The sequence below is a fragment of the Tripterygium wilfordii genome, chromosome 22 (genome assembly GCF_013401445.1).
Source record: "Tripterygium wilfordii isolate XIE 37 chromosome 22, ASM1340144v1, whole genome shotgun sequence".
NCBI classification, from domain to species: domain Eukaryota; kingdom Viridiplantae; phylum Streptophyta; class Magnoliopsida; order Celastrales; family Celastraceae; genus Tripterygium; species Tripterygium wilfordii.
The window spans coordinates 1,550,292-1,568,848 of record NC_052253.1 but is presented as its reverse complement, the minus strand read 5'-3'; the positions used below and the strand labels follow the sequence as shown (position 1 = coordinate 1,568,848).

Here is an 18,557-nt window from a genome sequence, read left to right as displayed (position 1 = left end):
AGTGATTTATTGTAATTCATTCAGTCTCATGTTTGTTGATACCTCCTGTCTATATCTTATTGTCATATATTTCTTGATTCCTTGTAAAAACAAAAGGCTGTCTTTATCCATCTTTATGTTGGCTCTTACGAGCAAAGCTCTTATTGTCTTGGTTTTGATAGATTATCCCCTTGCAGTTCGCCAATTCCTTGCCATTGTAATATAGACGTTGACATGGCGAAAACTCTTAGTTGCGCAAGGAATTGGAGGATTGCAACCCCATTTGGACTTTGCATCAGGCATGATCTCTCTCTTGACAAGCAAGAAAATGCATTTTATGTTATAATCCATCATCATTAGTTCTTACTACTGACTTTATATGAACTCTCTGGATGCCCATTGTCTGTAGGGGTCATTGGATTTATCATTTGCATGTTTGTTCCTGCACTTGGTTGTGTGATATCGCATCTTGGACCGATATATATGTTAGTGATGAGGGTGGGGACTAGTTTCATTACTCCTTTTTTCTCTATCTACCACAGAAGTTTTAAGTTATTGTTGATATATATGTTAGTGAATATGGGTTAAGACCAGAAAAGGTCAACTGTAGGAAGAGTTACTTGGCGATAATTTAGCTGGTTATCTCTTTCAATCTAAGTAGGTGTCACTATTTTCAAGTGGTTTGCTAACTTGTCAGGTGGGTTTGCACGTGCTTTGCCCGGCCTGAGTTTGGAGTACGCTTGCTGAGTTCTGACAGATGCATCCATGTAGTTTCAAACTCTCAAATCAAATTCGGACCATTGATTTCAACTTACAGAAATGATGTGATTGGTGCAGTCAGGTCTGGTGAAAGGCAGTTTGATGAAACCGTGCATTCCAGAAGTGGGGATTCTGAGCAAGATTTGTTGTTTTAATGCTGGTTGTTAAGACTTAATTAACTAAAATGCCCCAATTAACAAACTGCACTACATATCGTAGAGAAACCTGGGCTGGGCCTACATGAAAAAATAAAATTACATGGCAGATCTGGTAGTTTACAAGAAAGGCCTAGATGGTTGATCTAGACCCAAACTAGGCCTTGTTTAGTTAAGCAGGCCTGTTATGATGAGGCCCGTTCGATTCTACGACACGTATTGCAACATCTTCCGGTCTTGGACTATGAATGGGCTTGAGAAGTAGACGAGGCCCAAACATCGTATGATCTAGTGCCCAACTGCCCTTAAGGCTGAAGGCTGCTAGTCAGTAGTCAGCATAGGATGGCGCGACTACCTACCACCAATCCGCCGCATTTGATATGAATCTGTTCTGTCACTTCCATCATTCTCTGTTTGTCATCTTTTTATATTTTCAGTTCCGCAAACCCTTCGACAATATCAAATCACGTTTAAATCCATCTCTGTTTTTCAATCACAACAGAGGCTGTAGCGAAGGAGAACCCTAATGGAACCCAAAATTCAGGAGGTAATAACAGACAAGGAGCAGATGAGGCAATGGTCAAGGACTATGAGACTCCACGGCAAAACCGTTGCTTTGGTGCCTACAATGGGTTACCTCCACAAAGGCCATCTATCACTTGTGGAGGAAGCCCACAAGCTCGCAGATGTCGTAGTTGTCTCAGTTTACGTAAACCCCGGTCAGTTTTCTCCCTCTGAGGATCTCTCCACTTATCCATCTGATTTTAATGGTGATATCGAAAAGCTCATGAATATTCCTGGTGGTGTTGACGCTGTTTTTCATCCCCACAATCTCTATGATTATAGTTCAAACCAGGATACTATTGAGACCCCTAATGTCCAGAATGGGATTGAAGGTGGGGTTTTGTCTTGTTTGGAAGAGAGGGGATTGGGGCATGAAACTTGGGTAAGAGTTGAGAGATTGGAGAAGGGATTGTGTGGGAAGAGTAGGCCTGTATTCTTTAGAGGGGTTGCCACTGTTGTCACCAAATTGTTCAACATAGTGGAGCCTGATTTTGCAATTTTTGGGAAGAAGGATTATCAGCAGTTTCGGATTATTCAGCGAATGGTGAGGATTGAATTCAACCAAATCGTTCTTGACCTTTAGGTAGTTTTCTTTTAATCTGCAAATTCATCATAACTCTCGGAAGACAATAGCATTGTTTGTACATTTTGCTTTCTTAAAAGAAAGTTAGCGATTGCATTGATGTTATATTCATGTTAATACCTCATTGTATTGAATTTGAATGGAAGTCCTATAACGACTGCTTAGATTCTGCAGCTATTTTTTTCTTCAACCCAATCTGTTACAAGTCATAGTGAAATTTTAGCTTTTCACTTGTGTTTCCTGTGTATTATTTGCTTGAGCATCAAAAGAGCTCCCAAGCCGGTGAATCTAATTGCCTTTCTTGTGGTTTGTGAGGCAATTATTGTCTAATTTTCAAAGAAACCATGATGGCCAATAGGAATTTGCTACTTGATGCTTACAAATGTTGTGGTTGACGTCCTGCAGGTTCGTGATCTTGATATGCCTATTGAAGTAATAGGTTCTGAAATAGTGCGTGATGCTGATGGTCTTGCGTTGAGTTCACGTAATGTGTACCTATCACCCGAGGAGAGGGAAAAGGTTTTTTCGCTGTTCCTTTGATAATTAGGTTTTAACTGAGCTTACTAGTTACTACTACTACTACTAATATTTGCATCCAGTTCCACTCAAGTGGTGTAATTTAGACACCAAAGGGACAAAATAATTGCATCTTGTTATATGTTGTCCGGCCTAGATGGTGTAGAATTTTAGTTGGCTTATGATGATATGTTATTACAATATTGCCAGTGTTTGATACTTCACTCAAATTCATGTAGTTGAACCTGCATCTCTTGACACATACATCTTATCCAAAGTGGCTTAGTCACAGATTGTGTGCCTGAATTACCTTGATTGAGAACCTTTCTAGAAGTCTCGTTAACTGTAATCATTCTCCATAATGCCTTTCATTTAAAAATTGATTTTGTACGGTTCTGTCTGTTGCAGGCATTGTCCATATCCAGGTCATTGTTGAGGGCTAAATCTTCTTTCAAAATGGGTGAAACTAATTGTAGAGAATTAAAGAACTTGGTCATCCAAGCAATAGATGATGCTGGGGGGGAAATTGACTATGCTGAGGTGAGGCACAATGGTTCTTCCTTTTACAAGTTTTTGCATTTTTAGGACTTTTTTCATTTAAAAATTCTTTTTACATGTTTATATTGAAAGATATATGGCATGCACCGTCAAAGGTCAATGTTTATAGTTTTTGCTATCTAGAACTTATTAAGAGCTGCTCCTGTCCAGTTTTACATGGGTGACACTACAACAAATCACTTTTTATTTCCTAATAAGTTCTGGTCACAAGAGTACTATTCCGAAAAGTCTCCATTAATCTACTCTTCTTCCTCCTGTTTCATTGAACTTAGGGAGTTGTCCTTATAATTATGGAGAAAAGGCACTTTTTGTAGCTACTATGGTCAGGATTTTATGTTACGATCTTGTTTAGTTTACCCTTAGGGTGGGAAACCAACTGTTTACACCGTGATAACGTGATTATGAATGATGTTCATTAGTGTTGAAGTCAGCTAGAAATAACTAAAGTAACTGAGACTACTGTTAGCAGTCTAAACGCTCCGCAATAATGATATTCTGTAGTGATCTTCCAGAGGTCAACGATTGGGAGGATTATATTATCTGTATGAATAAGTCATTGAAATAACCTACTTTAAAAGCTATTTGGTTTTAATTGCTGCATGCTTCTTAACTTAATATGCACGCTTGTTTTGGGCATATATGCATAGTCAGTGGATCTTTCTTGTGCCACCAATGCCAATATGCCTGTGTTCTAAAAACATTTCTCTGTGCTACCATCAGGTTGTAGAAACAGAGAGTTTGATGGCAGTGGAAGAGATCACAAGGCCTGTAGTCTTCTGCGTTGCAGCCCGGTTTGGAAAGGTCCGGCTGATAGACAACATGGAAATTCATGTGTAAATGCACATCATCTTTCATTGTGAGATTCGTCGATTTTCAGGGGTTGCATTGCCTCCGCATAAAACATGATCTGCAGTTTTTTTTCCTTGATTAATAAATTTTATGGTTAGAGCCTAGAGGTCTCTGACTAAGATTCTTTCTTGCTGGAATTACTGAATATCAAAAGTGAATGTCATAAAGGTTTTGTTGTAAGAACCTCATGCAAAAAGGGATTTTACAAGAATGTGCTATTTGTTCTTCAATCCGTGAGGATGCAACTTGTAGCTTTTGTACAATAATCTTGACCACAAGTTATAAATAACTGATTCAAGTTTTATGGACGGTGTGTCTTGCTGTTAAGAGTTGCAATGTGAAATCTAGGGCAAGTTAAAGACCTCCCTGTACTTTCTCCTCTAATTTTTAGGGCCCTAAAGGTTGAAGAAACCTGGTTATAAATGACACTTTAATTAAGACTATCAATGGCAGAAGGGTGGGAGGCGGGTCTGCGATGAATTCCAGTTTAAACGGGACGACAAACTTCCACACATTATGAAACTCACTATTACCAAAAGTTCAAAATTTACAAACTATACAGCCATTGTCATATGAATAAGCTAAAGCAGAGATGGAAAAATAACAAGTGGAATGGTAAGCCAGCATCAATAGAACTTTCAAACAAAGAAATAAAAGAACAAAGGAACAGCAATCCAGTAGGGGAAATCTGAATATATCGCACTCATGCGATCAGCATTTGGAGCCGCTGCAGATGGACAATACTATGATGAGTATTAAGGCAATAAGGATAGCAAGAACAATCAGTTTTATCTTCATATTTTTGTACCACATCTTCCTTCTCAACTGCGTTCCTTGTTGCCTAAAACCTTGTGCCTGCGACAGCAGAACAATAGATATAAATTGATGCAAGGATGTGCCAATGAACAAGGCGCAACAAGATATGGAGAAAAGTGGCACCTAAAACCTAAAAATGGAACTAACATGCGTGTGTATGTGAGCGTGTATTGGGGAGGTGGAGGGGGAACCATTTGGCGATAGCCTAGCCATCCTTAAAAATTGAAAATAAATGATTCTATTGATATGGCAAAAATAAAAAAGATAGGCATCTACAGACCTGATTGTGAAGGTCCTCGGTTTTATCTACTAGAATCTCAATTTTCTCTCCACGATCAAGAACCTGCAGAATAAAGCTTATCATTTGCAGGAAGAGCTCAACACTCCGGTTCTTGAAGCTCTAAAAGACTCGGAATGCAACATTAGTTACTGAAGGATTCTTTCCCTGAAGGAAAATCTGATAACAGAAAAACTTGACTTCCACAGAAACTGGTATTTTCAACCATGAATAATAGACATGTACATGTTTACCAATTGCAGTGGGCAATCACAAGAGATTCCAAGAATATCTTACCTTATCTATATTTTCCATCATGACTCCTTTAACTTCTGAAACCTGTGCTTTCACTTTAGCAAGCTTGTTGATTTCCTCTGGATGGTCCACACAATATTGCATCTGCTCCTTCAATTTTGGCCTGTAACAACAAGATTTTTTTTGCTATTATTAAATATAATTTATGACACACCAGAGCTATGCTCCTATTTTATATTAACAAAGAACAAATTACCGAAACTCCTTGTTAAGGCCATTAGCTGTAGCTGTTGCAGCTTTATCTCCACCATACCCCTTAATAAATTCCTCCTTGATTCGCTCAAGGAACGCAATAGGCAGCTGTCTACCAACAGACTCAGCTGCCACTACACAGTAAGCTGCAACATCCAAAAGATAAAAGTTAGTTCCCCTTAAAAATAAACATATGACAAGACTTTCAACTCAAAAAAACTAGAGATGATATGGAAGTACTAACACAAGAAAATCGCTAAGCATAAAAAACATTTTGTTCATATAATGTCGAGGGGCAGTAATAACTTTCTCTCATTACTGTGAAGGGACTTCTCATCGTTATCTGAATATCTTGGTGTTCACTATTCAGTATCTACTAATAGAGCAATCAAACTGCATACATTGTAATCACATACGAGCCATCCTAATGAAACAACGCACACTACAAGGGAGATTTTTTGCTGTAAAAATTATAAATGGAGTATAACTTTAACGGTAAAAGAGATACAATTCTCTAAGGCAGTTGTGGAAACATGAGTTACAATTCGAGTTAAATCATCTCTGCTAGATTCAATTAACAAGCACAGAAGATATCTTCAGAAGAGTCCTCATATAACAATCAATGCATCTAACTTTTTTGAAACCTATTGTATCAATAACCAAGCCGTACACTCAAGCTAACAGAGGCAACAGAGCAAATCAATAATAGAAAAACATATCACATGATAAATATAAATGTCAACTCATTTAACTTAGGTCATATCTTATTCTCAAACTAGATCACAACGAAACAAACAATTTGCAAGCAATTCTATGCAACAAGCAGTTAAAAGTAAACAGTGTAATAAATAAAGTAGAACTACCCTGAGGCCTAAACATCCTGTTTTTCCTAACTCGGCATGGAAAACAATATCATATCACTCCGTTCAGTAACCTCTCATTTTCTTGGCCCCTCTTTTATAAATTTCGATTTTTTGTTCAATCAGACAATAACCAAGCCAATACAGGAAAAATAACTTCATCATCATTACTCTAGTCTGCATTCCAATCAACCATGAGGAAGACACCGATGGTCATTTCGACAGAATCTATAATAAGAAAGTCAAAACGTAATGAAAAATACGAATACGGAAACCATGAACAAACAATGATCAGCTTGATCAACAATATTTTGAACCGAGACCTAAAGCTTCAGCGGCCCCAAACTTGATCGCCAAGATCAACAATACAAACATGACCACTATCTGTTGAAGTATTACAACAGAACTTTTCAAACTTGATGATGAGTAGATCAGAGCAAGAAAAGCAGAAAAAGAAACAAAGAAAGAGACGAAGGATATACTGAAGCCACTATCGACGAGATAGTTGAAGGTGTGGCCATCGCAGTTGTAGGTGAACTTGTTGTTAGTGGCAGGCAGTTTCTGGAGGCACTGATCGGCGATGCCGGTGAAGTTGCCTTTGAACTCCGTGTAGTTTGCAAGAATCACGGTTCCCCGAGCCACGAAGCTGTAGATCAGAGATTGCTGCCCCATCGCCAACGAAAGCCTAGCTCGCTATGGTTGTTGCAGAGAAATCACTGATTTTATTGTTGGGTGAGAAAGAGCATTTCCTTGGATGCTAAGCAAGTCGCGTTGGCTTATGTATTTGACCAGTACAGCTACGCTCCGTCCAAATCAAATTTCTCAGGTAATAACGGAGATGCCACGCTGCCTGTTTTCGGAACAAACAAAAACTCAAAATTTATTCTAGAAAGTAGAGTGGTGGTTTTAACGGAGATGCCACGCTGCCTGTTTTGGAAGGACAATTGGCTGGGAGAACCGTTAATATGGGATGAAAATCTGAGACTGCATGGATTCTTGGAGGAGGATAGAGTGGTGGTTTTAATGGATGCCAATATGGGGTGGTGGAATATGGACCTTATTGCTGCTATTTTTCCAGAAGATATTGCATCAAAGATTTTTAGAATTCCTTTGTATCCCAGAAATGGCCCTGACCAGTTGAGCTGGAATGGGACAAAGTCGGGTGTGTTTTCTGTTAAGAGCGGTTACCATCGTTCTTTATCTCAAAAAAGGATGATGGAAGCTTCTTCTTCATTTAGGAATGGCAGAGAAGGCTTATGGAGATCGGTGTGGTCTTTGAAATCTCACGCTTCTACTCAGGTTTTTCTTTGGCGTGTTCTGAACAATGCTCTTCCGACTTATTCTAATCTCTTGAGTAGGCGAGTTATTACAGATGCTCGATGTCCGTTATGCCACAAATCAGTGGAATCTCTAATTCATGTGATGTGGACTTGTGATTATACAGTGAAAGTTTTTGAAAATAGCTCTCTCCCTATCCAGAAGTTGAGTGCAAGTTTCTTGGATTTTGAGCAGCTTTGGAATTCAGCTTTGGCAAAACTTACAAATACTGATCTAGCTATTTTGGCTACAACTTGCCGATTGATATGGCAACGACGAAATTCCTTCTTGTATGAAAATGAATTCATGAACTCTTTACAGCTGGCCAGGTATGCTATTTCCTCTACTCAACCTAGTGTGCTGGACCCCTCTCCTTCATTACCATATATGAATTCTCTAGAGGTATGGCAGCCACCTGAGGAGGGTTTTATCAAAGTCAATTGGGATGCAGGGATTAATGAAGCAAAAAATAAGACAGGTATGGGGGTGGTTATTAGGGACTCAACTGGTGACTTGCTGGGGTCTCAAGCTTTATCTAGGCCGATCGCTTTATCTCCAACTATGGCGGAGGCGGAAGCTGCTCTTTCGGCTGTGTGGTTTGCACTTGATATGGGTTTTAGAGACATTGTATTGGAAGGGGATTCACAGTTAGTTATTAGGGACCTTCAAAGTGAGGAGTCTGGGTTGACGGAATGGTGCGGGATCATTAAGGAAATTAAGAGGGTGTTAAAGGGTTGTTTGTCTTGCCAATTCTCTCATGTGAGGCGGACGGGTAATGGGGCAGCTCATTTTATGGCTAAAGAAGCTTTGAAGTTGGAGTGCCCGCAAATGTGGGTTGAGGAAGGTCCAGATGGTCTGTCTCTCATTGTTCAGAGAGATAAGGAGGCATTTATATCTCACAGGTAGTGAGACACATCAGATGGTTCTGTGGTTTTTGGGCTTTAGGCTTTTTTTGAAAGCTTTTATTTCCTTTTTATTTTCCTTGGTTTGGTCTCTTGGATTGTGGTCGAAGAACTCATGTTCTTTCGTATTGTGTGGATGGATATGTCATCTTCCCCACGTGTAAGTTGCCCCTTTCTTTAAAGCTTACAATTAATGAGAAGGTTTTTCCAGGGTTTTTTCCTGGGTTTCAAAAAAAAAAAAAGAGAGCAACCCTTCCCCAAATAAAAAATCTATTATATATCCAACCACGAGTAATTCGTGTGACACTTATGTATGGAGTATCTTATCATTTCTCCTGTATTAAAAAGAATATATTATATAAATAATGGTATTACGTCTTTTTTATTTTGATAACCAATAACAACAACATACAAACTTAACAATCCGATACGTATTTAAATTTGTGACGGTATGCCAGTGCGTGCATAGAAAGAGTTAGCCCCCTTACTAAAGGATTTGAAGAGAAATTCATTTAAGATACATTAATATGAAAAGTTTAAACCTAAATCTTAACTAAACGCTATATATTTATATAAGTTGTGCGGATGTGTATTGACTATTGAATTGGCATTTCCCCTTTCTAACTAGCATGTGAATTTTTTTCATGTTTCTGTGGTCATGCGATGAGTTTTGGCTCAATTGACCCTATCATCAGGTGTAAAACTTTTACGCTCGGGTCTGACGACCCAAGTTTAAGTTTATGTCGGATGTTCAAAAGACAAATTTATATGATGTGATTCTCTATTAAAACGAATTTTGTAGACTGAATAGTGACACCGACATCTAGCATAACTTTGCAACCGGGGCACTCAATATATTTTTGCAATATCCATCAAAAACACAAAAGATAATTACTGATCAACTAATTCAGGCTTGTTGGATGCAGATATGACTTTTAATAAAACTTACTGTATTTTTTTTTAAATTCAAACGCCTTGACGTGACAAAATTGAATAAAGGCATTAACCATAAAAATAATAAATTTCTTGATATAAATAAAACAATATTCAGAAAACTATGTTTATTTCTTATTTATTTTGTATGTCATCATCTAAAACTAATTCTACCACACTGCGTACGTCTGGGGATTATGATGCCTCTAATTTGTCCGCTATTTCCCATCACATTTCAACAAAAACATTGACTGATTAGAAAAAGAAGGGGAAAAGACATTGCCGGTATTCTGACCGACCATTGTTGCAGTTTGAGGTGGCAGTAGAGGATGACTTTTTACATGAATTTATTTGCTATAAAATTCGTGGAAGCTTCACATTTTCGTATGGATTTGAATTTGTAAACCCAAAAAAAGTTATTAGGAAAAAAGAGAAGTTATTGGGCTTCAATTAAAGTTACTCTAGATTGGAGGCCCAAGTTCAAGGATGCCAATCATAGAACAGACCGACTCTGGGCTCTGGTATGGCCCAGGCCCACAGGGCTTTCGGTTAATTACGAAATTTTGACAAAATCCTATTTACACGACGCAAATGTCTAGCGTACTCTCTCTAGAGTTTGGCATGTTACGGTGCGTTTTATCCTGATGACGCGCGACGGGTGAGGCCGGGAGATTGGACCGTTGTGGCCTAATAAACCAGGTGCGCACATATCCAATCCTCATCGTACTTGACCAAATCTCCCAAAAACCCTAACCGCCCGATCTCCATGTTTGCTTCTTCGCAGTCTCCGCAATGTATGCATGGTGCTGCTTTCTCCTTCTTCCCGTAGCCTTTGTTGGTGCCGCTCACACTTCATAATTTTGAGCTCAGTGTTCTCTTCAAATAAGCAGCTGTAATTTAACTGTTTTTGTGAAGTTTATGTTTCGATTGCTGGCCTGATTCGAAATTGGTAATTCCGTTTTTCTGAGTTCTGATTGACTTCTGTTTCGTTGTTTGATGTATTTGTTGTGTAGTTTTTAGTTGTTTATAACTTGACATTGTGATTACGTTTGATGCAGAGCTGAATTTGTGGTGGAATGCGTTTCTTTTCTTTCCCAATGCGTATGCAGAGTTGCAGACTAGGCAATTAACTAATTGAAGGACAAGAATTCTAAGTAATGGCAGAAAGTATAGCTCCACAGTCATGTTTCAAGCCTTGTATGTGGAGAATTTGTGCCAACAAGAGAAGCTACGAAATGCGAAATGTATATTTGAAGACATCTCAAAGGTCTAGTTCTGTTTCCTTCTCGGTTCATTTAAAAGTCTCTAGTGATGTAGGATGCAATGGATTTTGTGTTGCTTTGGAACTAGAAGGAAACAGACCAATTTTAACTATGAATCTTGATTTAACGCACTCATGAACGTGTTTGTATATATTTGTTCCCGTAGGAAGCTATTTAGGAAACCGATGTTGGATGCTCGGTTTGGATGTTTATAACTATGGTATGCTTTTGCTCTTCACATTGTCTGTTTGGAAGCTGCAGAATTCACTGAAAGAATATTAGGGAAAAGAAAATATGATGAGGATTTGATTCTTTTAGTCATTCTTGAGTGAATTGTGAAAATGAAACTTATGCATATGCTTGATTCTGTTGAGAAGAACTTTTTCATATATCTGGTTCGAAGTTCAAACATCGAATGTTTATTGTTTAGAACTTTGATGAAGTTAGGTTACCCACAGGGGTAGGCTGCCATTTGCCACTGATGAGTCTCACTGATGGTGATACATCATATGAACATTGAAACTCTGACATCAGCAATGATGATCGTCTCTTATTTATACTTTTTATGCTGTTGTAGGAAGTTTTCCCGTGGAAGCTGTAAAGTAGTTTGGCTCTCAACATTTAAAGGATACAAGCTTACTTCTCTAGGTGTGTCATTGTCTTTAAGAAGTCCCTTTCTCAGGGAGACTTCTTTGAGGTGCTTTGGGGGTCTGGTGAACGGTGCTGCTTCCTCTGATTGGTTACCCATTGGTGATCAGTTGCTTCTTATAACCAGTATATTTCTTACATATATGGCTGGAGTAATTCCTGCTCAGAAGTCAAAATTGACTCCTCAAAAGTTGTTCACTCAGGATCACCTGGTCCCAGAAAGTTCAACTTCTTCTGGTAGGTAAGGGTAAGCAAGTCGTTGATATCAGACTCATTTTTTTCTCCTGTTCTCTTCTTTCATGATGGATAATTCTGCATTTCTGAAATACGAGTGCGAGTTTGTGTCTCTCCTCTTTTTTTTCCCTCCTTTTTCCTCTTACTTAGTCTAGCTGCTGATGTTTTCTTCTCACATTTCAGTGCTGAGAAGAATGAGGACCAAGGTAGTTCATATGCTTGGGATTCTGTGAAAGCAAAACTTTTGGATTCAATAGCTTTCATTGAACACAGGAATAATATGGGAAAGACAATGGTTGACATTGAGCTGCATAGTGAGAAGCTGAAGCAACCTTTAAGTTTATGTGCTCTATCCAATGGTCCAAAGTTAAGACTACTTTGGGCTTATTTTCAGCTACTTGAGGAAGAGGCAGGCACTGCTTTTACTGTATCTTGCTTTCAATATATGTTTTCTTTAACCTATGTATTTAACCTGTCTGCATTACATGTGCTGTTTTTAAGATATGCAAGAAAGGAAGAAGAAAAAGGTGGTAGTTTAGAGTGAATTTTCTTGGTTGCAAATCCTAATATTTTCTTGCTGTTAAATATTGTTCTTAGAATCTTGGAATTTGGACTGTAACAGTTGAAAATTAAATTTGATGGGGGTTCATGTATGTAAGAATAAGGGACGTAAGGATTTCATCTAATGATTGTTAGATTTGCATAGATTTTATTGCAAGAAAACTTTGGGATTATTGTTGACCTTTGCATTGTGCTTGCACTAAGTAGAGTCATTTCTCATTTTTAATGATTTTTAAAGATTCCGTAACTGAATCTTGTATCTACTCTCAATGCATGAACTTTGCCAAATGAGCCAGATGATTTGGATTTCTATATGGGCAAGCTTTCATTTTCCTGTGAATTTTGCCTTATTTATTGTTATACTTTGTCTTTTCTGATAATATTTGTTAACTAAATCTCATAATCAGGTGTTGACCTATGAATTCCAAATAAATAAGTGGTTTCTTGAACTTTTGAATTTTTTTTTTAGAGTTTTCATGAATTGTTTTGCAGGTGAATCATTTTCTAGGTGATTCCAAAAACATTAACATGGATGATTGGTTGATAGTTTTTCCCGAAATTATTAGAAAATCCTGTCTGCCAGTATGCACAAGCTGGCTGGAAAAGGAGCTTTGTCTAGAAAACAACAACCTGGACAAGGTATCATGAAGAATTAATCCTATTGCTGTATAACTTCATTACTAGCAGGTTTTTGATGAATTCTGACTTCCTGTTTCCATCTTTTCAGGCACTGCCTTCTCTGATGATTGAGAAGTTAAAAGGAGATGATACTGTTTTACAAAACATCAGAAAGTCAGGCAAAGAAGTCCTTTATGCTGAATTGTTGTATTTTCTTAGATTTGGCTCTCTCAGGTAATTTAAAGTTATTATTGCAAATTCTTCTATATAAGATTTCAGAATGCCATCATGTTGTCGAAGGAATTTCAAAGAATTTGATGAAAAATGGACCTGCCTATAACACACATCATAACGGATATTGACATTCTTTGATGATTGTATTTAAATTTTAATTACTAATCTTTTTGGAATTAGCCAACTGCAAACTTTTGGAATAAATGCTTGGAATGGAAATTAATGTGTGGCATTTGGCCAACTCAATTCATTTATTTTTTAGTGTGTATTGTTGCAATCAGCTTTTTCTGTATGTCTGATGTAAATAAACTTAACTTACAGAGATAAAAGTAACAAAGGAAGCCTAACATTTCTGATCATTGTGAATTGTTGTACTTTAACCTTCTCGTGGCAGAGTTGTTTGGATAGTAACTTTATTCATTTTAGAAACTAGTGGTTCTGGTTAACGCTTTCTTTCAAAATCAACTAAACTTGACAATATATTATGTGATCTGTTTGGACACATCTGAGTTGTTGTCTGTGCTTAGCAGGAATACATGCTGTTATGACCGGAGCTTGTTTATTACGCATGCGGGATCCATCTTGGAGGATTTGGTAATAACCTTAGCAGATGGGATTGCAAACATATATTTGGAGTTTATTTCTGTTGATGGTACTTCATCAAATGAAATGAATGACATAGTTTTGACTATGTGTAAATTGTCAACACGAGCTCTCCAAAAGTTACGAAATGAGGTATGTGGATGTTTTCATTATATTTATATTTTCCAGATTTTCTTAGTGGAAAGGAAAAACATGAAGGACTAAGGCATCCCCCGCAAGCGATGTGCTGCATTGGGACCCCCATGTGGTGAGAGATAGGCAAGAGTTCCCCCGCTATGGACGAATGGGGGTAAAAGAAGGTAGCCCATGATTATAGGATTAGGATATGCACTTAAAACATAGGGTCACTTACAGGCAGATTAACTGAACTAGTTGACATCATGATCAGATGTATAGTTAACATAATGTGTTTATAGGAGACTAAATAGGTGTGTGAAAAATCTAGTGAGATTGAAAACACAGATTATAAATTATGGTACAGTAGAATGGATAGAAATAGAAATGGTATAGGTATAGTAATAGATATAGAACTAAAAGAAGTTGTTGTAGAGAGAAAAAGAAAAGACGATAGGATCTTAATGACTAAATTGGTTCTAGGGAAGGAGATAATTAATGTCATAAGTACTTAGACCTTGCAAATAGGATTATATGAAAATACCCAGAAACAATTTTGGGAGAATCTCGATGAGATTGTTCAGGGCATTCCAAGTAGAGAGAATATTTTTACAAAAATACCTAAATGGACATATGGGGGGAGATAGTGGAAACTTTGGTAGTGTACATGGAGGGTATGGGTTTGGGGATAGAAATGAGACTTGAGAAATAATTTTAGAGTTTTCCGTGTCATATGACTTGTGTATAGTAAATACCTAGTTTAATATTACCAGACACTCGAACCTTCCAGCTCAAATTTCTTTGGGACTTATCATTTTTTTTATTCTGTTAACAGGTCGCCTTGAACAGGTGGTTGTACGAAAATCTAGAGTCAGTTATATCAATGTTTGAGGATCGCTTTGACCTATGTACACTTCAATTGCAACTCATCGAGGAACCAAGCTTAAGCCAACCTGAAAATTATAGTTGGTGGAAGAAGTTTACTCTGGGGACTTCTAAAACTATTTCATCTCCATTTAAATATGCCGTGATAGCTCATTTGTTTATGCCTGTGAAACGTACAAAGGAATTGAGGGCATTGACTGGGTGGTATGTTTTTTTTATTTGCCTTAGTTCTTTCTCACACATGCATCGGATATTGACCATATATAAGGGCAAGCCTCGGGACGATATTAAGGTTGCTTTATTGCAATATAGGAGCACAAGCACAAGCTCAATCCTACGTAAACAGTCTTTCTGCAATAGAGGGTTTTGCCTTTAGGAAAGATAGGGCTAAGAATACATGCATCTGCCCCTCCCCAGATCCTGTAGTTGTTGCTGGCGCCTTGTGCATTGACTATGACCTTTGTACACACGTATTTGTGTATGTGTGTGACTATTGCATCCATTTATTTTACATGGACTTATTACCCTAAATGGCAAGATAGCAGGCTACTGTTGTAAACTGAACTAGAAAGTTTGTCACGGTTTCCATATATACATATATATGTATATATTTGTGTATATATTATGCTTTGAGATACCGAAAGTTTGTCACGGTTTCCATATATATATATTATGATTTGAGTTCGAGTCTAGGAAAGCTGTTCTCTGTTTTACCTCTTCACTTGCAGACTCATGTTGACTGCCAGATGGCAAAAACGAACACCAAATTTGCAGCTAGTTTTTATTTATTTATTTATTATTTTTCCATATTTGTCATGTGCTATACAGTGCGTCATAGTCTTACTAACTTTATTTACTTGTGTTGCAGGAGATACTACTTGAGCCTATACCTTGAGTTAGCTGACATTAGTTTGCCATTGATTAAGGCTGTTATTGGCAAAATCAGCGATGCCATTTCATTCTTTTTAGTTTGTTTGATTGGGAGATCACTGGGCCTAATTTACACTGGAATTAGGCAGTCCTTGCGATGGAAGTGAGATGTGAATATTACTTTTTGTTGCATGTTCCTTTTTCATCGTTTTGGTATGATATGGTAGTAGTCCATCGGAATAGTATGATTTGATTTAAACTATCAGCGCGTCAGCCTTCCATTTTGCCAGGGCTGCTTTAGACCTTTAGTGTTCTCTTGGATTCATTGCTTTACAAATGTGAAAATACAAATTTTTTGTATGCAGCATCTTGTGTGTCGAAATCTCTCTCTCAGTACATGTTATGGTGGTTTTTAAGAACTTTGGGTTATAGGAGCAATTATTGTGGTGCATTTGATGATGTATGCAGTATGCTTGAGCTTGTATGATCTCTCTCGTCAGTCTCCCTTCCACACCCATACAAGTTTTTCTTTTTCTTCAATTTCTTTTGGTGGTTGGGGATTGCCAACGCACTGAGTTTGCATGGTCACAGATCTACATTTGTTACTGTGAGGTGTGTAATCTGTTTTGCTTTGGACATACATGATACAAGATTGGCAGGGAAGCGGGTATGTGCTTCCCTCCTTTTCTTTTGAACGTGAGGCTTTATTGAATGATGACGAATCAATAATAAATAGATCAGATTGGTAATCAGAGGAAAAAAACGCTCATGAAAGATCTTGGAGAGTTATCCAGTCAAGTGTATAGAAATAGTAATGGACAGGCTGCCTATAGGGGTTAGGTTCAGTAGTTTCTTGGCTTTTGTGGGATTGTATTTGTGTCATGGCATGGGCAAGTACTAACAAGTACTGGTAAATTATGTGTGTGATACAGGTGATCAACTAATCCGAGAAAATGTGACTTGTTCCCCTGTGGAAGTTGACGCAAAATATTTCTTCCTCCTAGCAACCAGGTAAAACCAACCATTTAGAAGGTTTATCATCTTTGCACATGTAACCATAACTTATGCAAGTTATTGACTGCTTGAACTTTGGACGCAAACATGAGAAAGTGATGGGCACAGAAAAGGAAATACAATTCTTTTCAAATGATCCATAAAGCAAAAGTGGTACATTTCAGAAGGTAATCCTTGTGCCCAACCATCTTTACAATTCATGGGTCCCCTTGCCCAACTTCTTGAAAAGCAAGGTTTCCCACTTTGAAACTTCACGTTTTAATTACTATTTGAGTAGTGTTAAGGCTCTGGTTGAGTTGAAAATTGAAGAGTTGAGTTAAAGGGAGGAGAGTTAAGGAAAACTCGGGGACTCATGGTGGTCAATTGGGTTTCTAATTGATTTACATAGTTGCACCTGTAGAACTGGGATTTAGAAATTAGAAGCACGGAATGATTTCTATTTTTCTGTGGTATGATCCAACTTTTTGACTGTCATTTGACTTGTTATACTCTGATAACACATTGCTATTAGGTTGATTGCCTGAAAATCATCATTGTCCAATTTGGTTCTTATGTTATTATGGTTCTCTTATGATTTGTTAATTATTGATGGCAATAGAACTAATTATTTTGTCTAGTGGAACGGACCACAATGGTCTACATATTCTTTAGTGCATTCTTCTTTTGCCTGGTGAAAGCAACCCTATGTGAGATCAGTCCGGCATAGGTAACTGTAGTGATTCCATTAGGATGTTGAATCATTTGATTGTTGGTATTTTCATCTAAAGGTGTGATATATATGGATTACTTTTTATGGATTCTTCCTTGGATGTAGGGTACTGTCTCCATTCTTTATTTTCTTCTCTTATTATCGACAGAGTGAGAGATTGGCAGTCTCCCTGGGTTGTCACCACAATCCAAGGTCAATAATTTGGGCAGGTTATATGGGTGATTGCCCCAAGTTCAGTTGATTTCTAATTAGGTTAAGTGGATTGATTTGATTTTTTTTTCCCTTCTTATTTTCTAGAGGCCGATGTTTCTAGTACTCTAGCACACTACAATGTGGAAGTTTGACAGGTTCACAAATCACAACAAGGTTTTAGTGTTTGCAGTACTAAAGCAGGCCCTTTAAAAACTCGAGAAAAGAATTGATATCTTCTTTGGGGAATATTTTACTCGAGTAGGGATGGAATTTATTAGGTATAACTATGTATGTATGTATATTTGGATGGGCCGAAAGTGAGGCAGTGGAGTCTTCCTTAAAATATGATTTGACCAAGTCACTCCCTGATTCAAGGAAGCTCCATATATGTGATGAAATTCACCGCTAGCTATGACGAATTGGTGTAGAATTGCACTAAATTGGGACTACTGGAAAGCCTATATATATATATTAATTAAAGACTAGCTTCATGTGGAGTTGGTATACATGGGTTTTCTATTATATGTATGACTTGTGATGCTAAATGACAGTTGCGGTTATAAAATTGTAATATCAAAGTCGGTGGCCCTGAGGTTGGAAACGAATAATAAAAGATGGGTGATTCAAAGTAACGCAATTAATATTATATGCTTCTTCAAAGTAGATCGTTAAACTACAGACTGATAACTTTGAGATTCCCCAATCCCAAAGGGAATTAAAGGATCTTATAACAAAAAATAATTGTTATATATGTAATATACAACAATATATTTTGAGATTTTAAAATGAGATTTTAATTACGAACCTAACGATATATTTTTTGTTCGAAACAAAAATTAAATTCAAAATGAAAACTTAAAAAGTGCATGATAATTCTAAATTGTTAGATATAAAACAAAAAATATTTCACACTTTTTTTTATTGTATTTGCTTTTGTTTCGAACAAAAAATGCGTGTGATTGTGTGCATAGGGTTTGGTGCTAACATACAGATTACCTACCTAGTCAATACTAACTTGTCTTTATTTTATTTTTTAAA

General features: G+C 37.4%; 3 protein-coding genes across 6 annotated transcripts; 2 read left to right on the top strand and 1 right to left on the bottom strand.

The window, feature by feature from the left end:
- The first annotated feature begins 11 nt into the window (after positions 1–11).
- Positions 12–4,271, top strand: LOC119991109 (pantoate--beta-alanine ligase). The gene is made up of 4 exons (XM_038837319.1): positions 12–2,001; positions 2,446–2,559; positions 2,965–3,096; positions 3,835–4,271. The coding sequence occupies exons 1-4, from the start codon at positions 1,420–1,422 to the stop codon at positions 3,949–3,951; spliced, it is 945 nt and encodes a 314-aa protein (XP_038693247.1). The 5' UTR covers positions 12–1,419; the 3' UTR covers positions 3,952–4,271.
- A 189-nt stretch (positions 4,272–4,460) lies between these two features.
- On the bottom strand, positions 4,461–7,272 carry LOC119991111 (vesicle-associated membrane protein 722-like). Of its 2 annotated transcripts, XM_038837322.1 has the most exons (6): positions 6,906–7,272; positions 5,568–5,709; positions 5,354–5,474; positions 5,060–5,122; positions 4,772–4,818; positions 4,461–4,690 (listed from the first exon to the last, which is right to left on the bottom strand). In XM_038837322.1, exons 1-6 carry the CDS (start codon positions 7,093–7,095, stop codon positions 4,675–4,677), a joined length of 579 nt encoding a protein of 192 aa, XP_038693250.1. In that variant the 5' UTR covers positions 7,096–7,272; the 3' UTR covers positions 4,461–4,674. The 2 variants fall into 2 exon arrangements, with proteins under 2 accessions (XP_038693250.1, XP_038693249.1); XM_038837321.1 differs by having other exon boundaries at positions 4,461–4,818; positions 6,906–7,269.
- Positions 7,273–10,254: 2,982 nt separating this feature from the next.
- Positions 10,255–15,971, top strand: LOC119990435. 3 transcript variants are annotated; one of them, XM_038836344.1, is made up of 9 exons: positions 10,255–10,369; positions 10,634–10,842; positions 11,415–11,726; positions 11,903–12,128; positions 12,773–12,919; positions 13,008–13,132; positions 13,663–13,867; positions 14,685–14,938; positions 15,603–15,971. In XM_038836344.1, exons 2-9 carry the CDS (start codon positions 10,733–10,735, stop codon positions 15,769–15,771), a joined length of 1,548 nt encoding a protein of 515 aa, XP_038692272.1. In that variant the 5' UTR covers positions 10,255–10,369; positions 10,634–10,732; the 3' UTR covers positions 15,772–15,971. The 3 variants fall into 3 exon arrangements, with proteins under 3 accessions (XP_038692272.1, XP_038692273.1, XP_038692271.1); XM_038836345.1 differs by having other exon boundaries at positions 10,256–10,274; XM_038836343.1 differs by having other exon boundaries at positions 10,281–10,467.
- Positions 15,972–18,557: the final 2,586 nt, after the last annotated feature.

Coding starts and splice junctions, on each gene's coding strand:
- LOC119991109 (XM_038837319.1), top strand. CDS start 1,420: ATGGAACCCAAAATTCAGGAGGTAATAACAGACAAGGAGCAGATGAGG. Junction 2,002..2,445: donor TTCGGATTATTCAGCGAATG/GTGAGGATTGAA, acceptor GACGTCCTGCAG/GTTCGTGATCTTGATATGCC. Junction 3,097..3,834: donor GGGAAATTGACTATGCTGAG/GTGAGGCACAAT, acceptor TGCTACCATCAG/GTTGTAGAAACAGAGAGTTT.
- LOC119991111 (XM_038837321.1), bottom strand. CDS start 7,095: ATGGGGCAGCAATCTCTGATCTACAGCTTCGTGGCTCGGGGAACCGTG. Junction 5,475..5,567: donor GGCCTTAACAAGGAGTTTCG/GTAATTTGTTCT, acceptor TTGTTGTTACAG/GCCAAAATTGAAGGAGCAGA. Junction 4,819..5,059: donor CCGAGGACCTTCACAATCAG/GTCTGTAGATGC, acceptor CTGCTGTCGCAG/GCACAAGGTTTTAGGCAACA.
- LOC119990435 (XM_038836344.1), top strand. CDS start 10,733: ATGGCAGAAAGTATAGCTCCACAGTCATGTTTCAAGCCTTGTATGTGG. Junction 12,129..12,772: donor TTCAGCTACTTGAGGAAGAG/GCAGGCACTGCT, acceptor ATTGTTTTGCAG/GTGAATCATTTTCTAGGTGA. Junction 13,868..14,684: donor TCCAAAAGTTACGAAATGAG/GTATGTGGATGT, acceptor TTCTGTTAACAG/GTCGCCTTGAACAGGTGGTT.